Source organism: Trematomus bernacchii, unplaced genomic scaffold, assembly GCF_902827165.1.
Source record: "Trematomus bernacchii unplaced genomic scaffold, fTreBer1.1, whole genome shotgun sequence".
NCBI classification, from domain to species: domain Eukaryota; kingdom Metazoa; phylum Chordata; class Actinopteri; order Perciformes; family Nototheniidae; genus Trematomus; species Trematomus bernacchii.
The window spans coordinates 127,333-136,614 of NW_022987880.1; the positions used below are offsets into that span (position 1 = coordinate 127,333).

Below are 9,282 nucleotides of genomic sequence, written 5' to 3' on the forward strand. Positions count from 1 at the left end.
CACCTGTTCATCATAAACTCTGGGGTCCTCCACCTGTTCATCATAAACTCTGGGGTCCTCCACCTGTTCACCATAAACTCTGGGGTCCTCCAGCTGTTCATCATAAACTCTGGGGTCCTCCACCTGTTCATCATAAACTCTGGGGTCCTCCACCTGTTCATCATAAACTCTGGGGTCCTCCAGCTGTTCACCATAAACTCTGGGGTCCTCCACCTGTTCATCATAAACTCTGGGGTCCTCCAGCTGTTCATCATAAACTCTGGGGTCCTCCACCTGTTCATCATAAACTCTGGGGTCCTCCACCTGTTCACCATAAACTCTGGGGTCCTCCACCTGTTCACCCTGCTGTTCATCTAGTCCAGGGGTCGGCAACCCCTGGCACCGTAACCAGTGGCACACTAGGAATAAGTGGAATAAGTGTGCAAAATATTTTAATTGTATTTTTGGATTCTGAACGCGACCGCCGCCAGAGCGCGTCTCCCCGTTACCTGCAGAAGGAAGCCATGCACGCAGCGCAGCCCCGCTCTCTTTAACTCCAGGTGACTTTCTGCCGCTTTCCTCCGTGGTGCATGGATATAAAACATTCATAGTTTATTAAATGAACATGCCCTCAGACACTGTTTCCTGCAAGATGTTGCGGCAGTGCCCCGGTACCGGGGTCTCTCGGGCTTAACAGGTTAAATGACTGGAGAGAGGCGAGCTCTTCTTGGGAGGCCGTTGCATTTATTTATCTGTTCTTCTGTTTCACAAAATACATCACAGACCTCTGTTTTTCTGCTGCCTCGTTTCACTTCCAGAAATATACACACGCTCGCTCACTGTCGCTCTACCATTCACACACATGCACATACACACACCCCCCTCTCTCTCTCTCAAAGGGACAGCGATCTCATCTCACTCTGCATGACCCTAATATCATAACATGTGTGTTCTGGAGAATCACAGAACGGACCATCGTCCTTATTATTATGCCGTTTAAACCAATTATTTAAATGTGTTTGTTAAATTCGGCATTATGTAAGTTGCTGACAGCACACACTGCTTCCCCGCAGCGAGGCCCCCCCCACCCCCCCGTTGATAATTCACGATTGTCGGCACGCTGATAACAATTGTTTTTGTAATGGCACTTCATATCAAAAAGATTGCCGACCCCTGATTTAGTCTATAACTGCTTGTCTTTGTCTAAGTACCGTATTGACCCGAATATAAAACAAATCTGATAAAGAGGGTCGTCTTATATTCGGGGTCTAGACTTTTCGATGTAAGTACACAGTCACAACACCAGATGGCGCCAAACGAGTGTTCCCCCAGCGAGACACCGTCTTAAAGTAACAGTACACACTACAGTTGTATTGACCTACAGTTGTATTGCAATCTAGCCTGTTTAGTTTTTGTTCGCCAAGTCAGGCACATTTGAATACAATGTGTGATATCATTATTTTCAAATAAAAATGTTTTCTTTATAAAAGGTATTTTTCTAAAAATGAGTCTTGAAAAAGAGGGTCGTCTTATATTCGGGTTAATACGGTACTCAATGAAGCTGAATGTGAATGTCTCACCTGGGGGGCTGAATCCTGCAGGGGGGGGGGGCTCTGTCTGCAGCTCTGAGGTGGGGGGGGGGGAGCAGCCCAGCACCCCCCCCTCCCCCCCGTCTGCACCCCGTCATGCAGCCCGCTCTGACGCGAGGGGGGGGCAGCCGGGGTCACCTGCTCCAGGGGGGGGGGGCTTTTCCTCAAAGGGGGGGGGCTCTTCCTCAGGGGCTCCAGGCTGGAGCTGCTGCTACCTGCAGGGGGAGGGGGTCATCATCAGTATCATCATGGAAACAAGACCAACCGACCGACCGACCGGCCGGCCGACCGACCGACCGGCCGGCCGACCGACCGGCCGGCCAAACATCAAAGCAACCAACCAACCAACCAACCAACCAACCAACCAACCAACCATCAAAGCAACCAACCAACCAACCAACCAACCAACCAAACATCAAAACATCAAAACATCAAAACAACCAACCAACCAACCAACCAACCAACCAACCAACCATCAAAACATCAAAACAACCAACCAACCAACCAACCATCCAACCAACCAACCATCCAACCAACCAACCAACCAACCAACCCAGGGTTCCTGCAGGTTTCGCCAACTCAAATTTAAGACTTTTTAAGACCACTTTCAATAGAATTTAAGACCTATTTCATGTTCATTCATGTTCAACATAAGAACAATGACTGAACATAACAACATAACAGTACAAAACTGTGTTAGCGTGTTAGACAAAAAAGTGTGTATGTGTGTGTCTGTGTGTGCTCGTGCGTCATTTCGTCCGCGCACATTTTTCAGGGCAATCTCTATTGGGCTCAGGGCCATCTGTAAATTAGCTTAGATGGCCCACTGGTGTGTGAGAGTGACAAGAGCTATATTCAGAGCTCTGCTGCCTTGGCTACAATCTTTCATCGTTGCTGTTGTATGACAAAAACAAACGCAAATACAATACAAATTGTTGGGGGGAACTGAAAGGCTGTTACCGTACTGGTTACTTTGCAGCCGGGACATTTCCCCCAAAACACATTAATGGCGCATTTCCACTACACGGCCTCGCTCGGCCTCGCTCGGTATGGCTAGGCCTCGTTAGGACTGGCTCACTTTATGGCGCATTTCCATTACAGTTTAGGAACTGGGGTAGTAACTATAGTAACGCAGTGTAGGCGGAGCCGTGACGTCATCTTCAATGAGAACCCCAGAAAAACAACACAGCCGTTAGCTGTTAGCACTCAGAGCTCACAGCTCCTCATATATGTTCAGAAACTAGACAAAAGTTAAACAAGTACAAACCACAGACTGCCTGTGTCATGGTGAATACAGTCGCTGCTTTATTTATGTCTGTATAGGCCGTTGTTGTGAGTGTGGACGGTCGGAGCATATACTGCGTTAGCTTAGCCAATCTCCATTTAGAAAACACGCATTTTAAAAGGTGTTTCGCCTGCCGTCTGTCTGCAGACTTGACAAAGCATTAATTCATGGTTTTTACTAACCGGTATCAGTATGTTGTTACTTCATCATTTTGAAACGTGTATTACAATTAAATCACGGTCAAATATGTCCATCTTGTTGTAGTTGTAGCCCCCTTGCCAGCGACGCTCTCTCTAGTTTATCATACTCAGCCCGACTCAGCCTTGTTGTCTCTGGCCCTAGAACCACGATTTTATGAGGCCAGAAAAACTGTGAATCAGGACCCGCCGGCCGGTACTAGGCCAAGTGGAAACGCAACCAAAGACGGGCCGCTGACGTCACAGCCCTCTGAAACGGGGCTCCGCGCTGCAGTGGAAACGCGCCATTAGACGCGATCGCAACACAGAAGTACCTTTCAAATCCCATCATTTTTAAGACCTTCTAAATCATATTTAAGACCTTTCTTAATTTTTTGGTCATATTTAAGACCTTTTTAAGACCTTTAATTCAGATTATCACATTTAAGACTTTTTAAGACTCTTTAAGACCCCGCGGGAACCCTGCCAACCAACCAACCAACCAACCAACCAACCATGCACAGCAGATATCAAACCAACCCTCCAGCCTCCCTGGGGTAACAGTCATATTCTTATAGGAGCGGTGTGGCCCACTGCAGGTTGTTGTTTATCTGGCACTGAGGGGGATAAACAACAAAGTGAACCACAATCAAAGAGAACTCACCTACAGCGACAGGGGGGTCCCAGTGGTGTGAGCTGGCTGTAGGAGGGGGGGGGGCTCTGGTGAAGAGGCCATAGGACCCTGCAGACTGGAGGGGGGCCGGGGGGGCGGAGGAGGAGCTGATGGACGACTGAGGGGAGGACATTATTACTGCCTTTTGTGTGTGTGTGTGTGTGTGTGTGTGTGTGTGTGTGTGTGTGTGTGTGTGTGTGTGTGTGTGTGTGTGTGGTGTGTGTGTGTGTGTGTGTGTGTGTGTGTGTGTGTGTGTGTGTGTGTGTGTGTGTGTGTGTGTGTGTGTGTGTGTGTGTGTGTACCTGTACGATAGCAGGGTCCTGCAGGCAGCTTGATGGTTGTGGAGGTTCACAAACTGTCAGATCTCTGATGTCACTTCCTCTGAAGATGATGAACTCAAAGATGTCGTCTCGGGGGGGAAACGGTCTGTCTGTGGGCCGGTCCTCTGTTCCAAAGGAGCGCACTGACCAATATATATTATGTATTAGTACCTTTACTCAGAGCCACGGTAGAGTTCTCAGTATCAATGGTTATATAGTATGTATATAGTGTGTATACAGTGTATTTAAAGTGTATACAGTGTGTATTAGTACCTTTACTCAGGGCCACGGTAGACTTCTCAGTATCGATGGTTATATAGTATGTATATAGTGTGTATACAGTGTATATAAAGTATATAGAGTGTGCATAAAGTGTGTATTAGTACCTTTACTCAGGGCCACGGTAGAGTTCTCAGTATCGATGATTATATAGTATGTATATAGTGTGTATACAGTGTATTTAAAGTGTATACAGTGTGTATAAAGTGTGTATTAGTACCTTTACTCAGGGCCACGGTAGACTTCTCAGTATCGATGGTTATATAGTATGTATATAGTGTGTTTAAAGTGTATACAGTGTATTTAAAGTGTATACAGTGTGTATTAGTACCTTTACTCAGGGCCACGGTAGAGTTCTCAGTATCGATGGTTATATAGTATGTATACAGTGTGTATACAGTGTGTATACAGTGTATTCAAAGTGTATACAGTGTGTATAAAGTGTGTATTAGTACCTTTACTCAGGGCCACAGTAGAGTTCTCAGTATCGATGATTATATAGTATGTATATAGTGTGTATACAGTGTATTTAAAGTGTATACAGTGTGTATAAAGTGTGTATTAGTACCTTTACTCAGGGCCACAGTAGAGTTCTCAGTATCGATGGTTATATAGTATGTATACAGTGTGTATACAGTGTGTATACAGTGTATTCAAAGTGTATACAGTGTGTATAAAGTGTGTATTAGTACCTTTACTCAGGGCCACAGTAGAGTTCTCAGTATCGATGATTATATAGTATGTATATAGTGTGTATACAGTGTATTTAAAGTGTATACAGTGTGTATAAAGTGTGTATTAGTACCTTTACTCAGGGCCACAGTAGAGTTCTCAGTATCGATGGTTATATAGTATGTATATAGTGTGTATACAGTGTATTCAAAGTGTATACAGTGTGTATAAAGTGTGTATTAGTACCTTTACTCAGGGCCACAGTAGAGTTCTCAGTATCGATGGTGTAAAGCACACCTTCATACCGGTTTCCGGCCTTGGAGATCAGGCTGATCTTGCTGCCCAGGTACGGCGTCCCCATGGCAACGGTTAGTAACGGTTAGTAACGGTGCTGTTTGTTTGTTTGTTTGTTTTGTTTTCCAGCTTCAGCTACAACAACAACATGGCGACCCCATCCTCCATGGCTGTGTGAGCGCGAAGACTCACGGGAACATCGTATTCTCGCGCGATCCACCGTGAGATCCAGATCTGCGCGAGATAGAAAAGCAAACAGTGTGTTCAGAATCAACATTCAGAGAAGCACTCAGATCTCAGAAGGAAAAGTAGTGATTGTTCAGATTGATCCTCTTCAGAATAATATATATGATATGTTTTATAATGATTGATCATTAAAGTGTCCTCAAAGCTGGTAAAGGTGCAGCTAGTTTGAATGACTTTGTATACTGCAGGGTAGCTTGTGGATTTACTCCAGGTGGAACTAAAGTCTGATTTAACACTTGATTATATTTCACATCATTCATCCACATCTGTGAAGTAACTAAAGGGATTAAATACATGTAGTGGAGTAGAAGTACACCATGTACCTCTGAACTGTAGTGGAGTAGAAGTACACAGTAGAAGTACATTCTAGTTCTTCTAGCTCTATGCTCTGAAACCGCTCGGATCCTCCGCGCATGCGTACATTCTAAAATACGATTTGCACAACGGCGGAGCATCAAAGATGGCGGGAGCCTCCGACCCGCTGGAGGACATGCTGCTGAGAGATCTGGACGAGAGGGCCGTGCGGGACCTGGTGGGGAGTCTGGAGGACCAGCTGGGGGACCGGGGGGACCTGGGGGACCGGGGGGACCGGGGGGACCGGGGGGACCGGGGGGAGGACACCTCCACCGGGAGTCTCTCCACCGGGAGTCTCGGGGCTCCTCTCTCGGCTGTGGAGCATCTTAAAGTCCCCTCTCCTTCTTCTTCTACCTCCGGAGCATCAGGTCTACAAACAGCTGCTGGAGCCCCTGCCGGACCTGAACCCCCGACCTCCTCCTCCTCTCAGGGGCCACAGAGTCTAAACTCCGGGACGCTGGTGAACTCGGTGACCCCTCAAACTGGGACTAGCACCGGGATCAGTACCGCACACAACGGAGTGGAGCCCAAGCTGGGGTCCCTGAGCTCCCCCCAGGTGACCCAAAGCTCCCCCCAGGTGACTCACAGCGCCCCCCAGGTGACTCACAGCGCCCCCCAGCTGACCCAGGTAACCCACAGCGCCCCCCAGGTGACTCACAGCGCCCCCCAGCTGACCCAGGTAACCCACAGTGCACCACAGGTGACCCACAGCGCCCCCCAGGTGACTCAGGTGACCCACTGCGCCCCCCAGGTGACCCACAGCGCCCCCCAGGTGACCCACAGCGCCCCCCAGGTGACTCAGATGACCCACATCGTCCCCCAGGTGACCCACAGCGCCCCCCAAGTAACCCAGGTGACCAACAGCGCCCCCCAGGTGACCCACAGCACCCCCCAGGTGCAAAACAAGATGCCCGTGACTGGGGGCTCTGTGATCCTGGCGCCCCCTCCCCCAGCGATGGCCTTGAAGCCGGCTATGAACGGGGTGGCAGTGGTGAGGCCCCCGGGAGCCGCCATGATGGTGAGGCCCCCGGGGACCCCCGTGATGGTGAGGCCCCCAGGGAACCCCGTGGTGACGGTGGCCCCCTCCCTCCAGCAGCAGAGGCCCGGGCTGGTGGCCCCCGGCAGAGCGACGGCCCCCCAGCTGGCTGTGAGGCCCCAGCAGCAGCAGACCACCATCCAGCTGCCCCCAGGGTTCAGCATGCCCCCTGGTGAGGAACACACACACACACACATATGGAAAGCCCAATGTGCCATAATACGCATACATAGTTTTGCGCGAATATACGGGAAGGTCCGTATATTCGCGCGAAACTACGCGCGAAAGTTTGCGCGTATTTTCGCGCGGTTTTTAATATGATAATGAGCCCCTCCTTCTGATTTCCTTAGCCAATGAGTTCAAAGTGTCTTCAACCAATCAGTGAGGGGTAAAGCCAGACCAAAGCAATCTGTAGATGAAAAGTTCCTGACATTGAGAGGCTGTGCTGTAAATTGTACATTATTCCAGATTCAGGGGACTAAGTATGAATTTGCCTTTGAATATAATAAATATATCACCTTCATTGTCTTTTAAAATAAAACCACATTACCCTTTTCCTTAACCCTCTGGAGTGTGAAGTGAAGGGTATTTTCTCAATGTTTAGATGTCTCCTTAAATCAACTTTTAAATGTAGTTCTTATAACATGGCATGGTGTTACATGTCAACATGTTCAGTACAGTCTCTGGTCTTGCTAGAAATGCAAAGTCACTCACCTTAGAGCACTGTCTTATGAGATACTAAGCTTAGAAATACGATTTTTGGAAAACTTCAAAACTGTTGTGAAACAATGACTCATGTCATCCTTTTTTTTGGTGTTTCAGATTTGGTTCACCAAAGTAGTGAAATCTATGAATTACACTATAGGCCTATATAAATGTGTTATTCATGTCTAAAATGAAAATGTGTAAATTAGAATTTGGAGTAAGTAAAATAGTTCCATCCCTCTACTTTCACCACAGAGAAGTTACATCAGGACTGATTCATGACTTTATATTCCAGACTGAGGTTCATGTGATGTGTACAAATACAAATTGAGCATTACAACTTTTTTTTTCAACCAACTATTTATGTTAACATAAGAAACTGTAAAATTTCAATATTTACAATATCAGAACTTTCTCAACCAACTATTCATTATACATGTAAAGACAGGGGGAGCAGTGTCATGGTCTTTGTCCGTCTTCCAAGACAGTGGGTCTGGCTGCTGTGCAGGTGGGGGTGATGGTGCATGGGCTGCTGGTGGCTGTGTGTGTCGGAGGGAGGTAGGTGGGATTGTCCCGGGTTGATGCTGGTGGCTGTGTCGGAGGGAGGTAGGTGGGATTGTCCCGGGTTGATGCTGGTGGCTGTGTTGGAGGGAGGTAGGTGGGATTGTCCCGGGTTGATGCTGGTGGCTGTGTCGGAGGGAGGTAGGTGGGATTGTCCCGGGTTGATGCTGGTGGCTGTGTGGGAGGTATGTGTGCTAGGCGAGACTTCTTTGCTGGCTGGGTTGATGGTGATGGCTGTGGTGGAGGCCTTTGTACCGAGGGGTATCTTAATCTTGTGGCAGTCACAGATGGAGGTGGAGGCTGCTGTAGTGATGCTGGTCCTCTGGTCCTTGGTGGTGATGGCTGTGGTGGAGGTCTTTGAGCCACGGTAGATCTTGACCTGGGGGCCGGCACAGATGAAGGTTCTGGCTGCTGGATAAACACCGCCTGTGGGCCACTAGGCCCAGGCAGCTGTGAAATCTGAAAAAAAACATACCTTTTACATTTAGCAAATCAAAATAACTGTATGACGTATTTGTCTCTAATCAAAAATGGAAATAAATTCACATGCCATATTATGACTTTTATGAAGGATTAAAGCCTTCTTAATTTACAGTATATAATACAGTGATAACACACACAACCCGATTGACTGTACTCCCTTTAACCTGGCTCTGGTGTACACTGATAGGCACAATATTAGCATAGCATTAGCGCTATTAGCATTTCAATACTATGAACAATTATGAACTCAGACCAGCATTACACATATTTATACAAGCAGAATACACTTGAAATGTAAGCCAAACTAGTGCACGGGAGTCATACACCTAGTAACATAGTAGTTTGAGTCCTACATTATTCAGGGAGCGATAGCCTGTGCTAAAGAAGCTAGCGGACGCCATTAGCCACTGTAGTGGAGCCGAACTAGCTGACAGAATGACATTAAACTATACATAAAACAGTTTCAAACGCACTTCTTAGATCGAAATATGACACAATCTTTGTACACGCTACTAACCTGTTGAACAGGAGAAATGAATGAAGCAGAGGGAACATTGCTGCCTTTCTAGCCAGAATGCCAAGTCTGCGGCAGACACATAATAACAACACTTTACGGCGCACTGAGGCCTT

At 47.5% G+C, this 9,282-nt stretch overlaps 2 protein-coding genes across 3 annotated transcripts in view; one reads left to right on the forward strand and one right to left on the reverse strand.

The window, feature by feature from the left end:
• lsm14aa (LSM14A mRNA processing body assembly factor a) overlaps positions 1 to 5,459 on the reverse strand; it is an 8,266-nt gene extending 2,807 nt beyond the window's left edge. For both annotated transcript variants that reach the window (XM_034114131.1, XM_034114132.1), the window contains exons 1-3: positions 5,220 to 5,459; positions 4,005 to 4,165; positions 3,694 to 3,820 (exon numbers count right to left, since the gene is read on the reverse strand). In XM_034114131.1, coding sequence (XP_033970022.1) covers positions 3,694 to 3,820; positions 4,005 to 4,165; positions 5,220 to 5,334 — 403 coding nt within the window. In that variant the 5' untranslated portion in view covers positions 5,335 to 5,459. The remainder of the gene's footprint in view (positions 1 to 3,693; positions 3,821 to 4,004; positions 4,166 to 5,219) is intronic.
• Positions 5,460 to 5,973: 514 nt separating this feature from the next.
• Positions 5,974 to 7,288, forward strand: LOC117469671 (MAGE-like protein 2). Its single transcript, XM_034114134.1, has 2 exons — positions 5,974 to 7,075; positions 7,254 to 7,288. The coding sequence occupies exons 1-2, from the start codon at positions 5,974 to 5,976 to the stop codon at positions 7,286 to 7,288; spliced, it is 1,137 nt and encodes a 378-aa protein (XP_033970025.1).
• Positions 7,289 to 9,282: the final 1,994 nt, after the last annotated feature.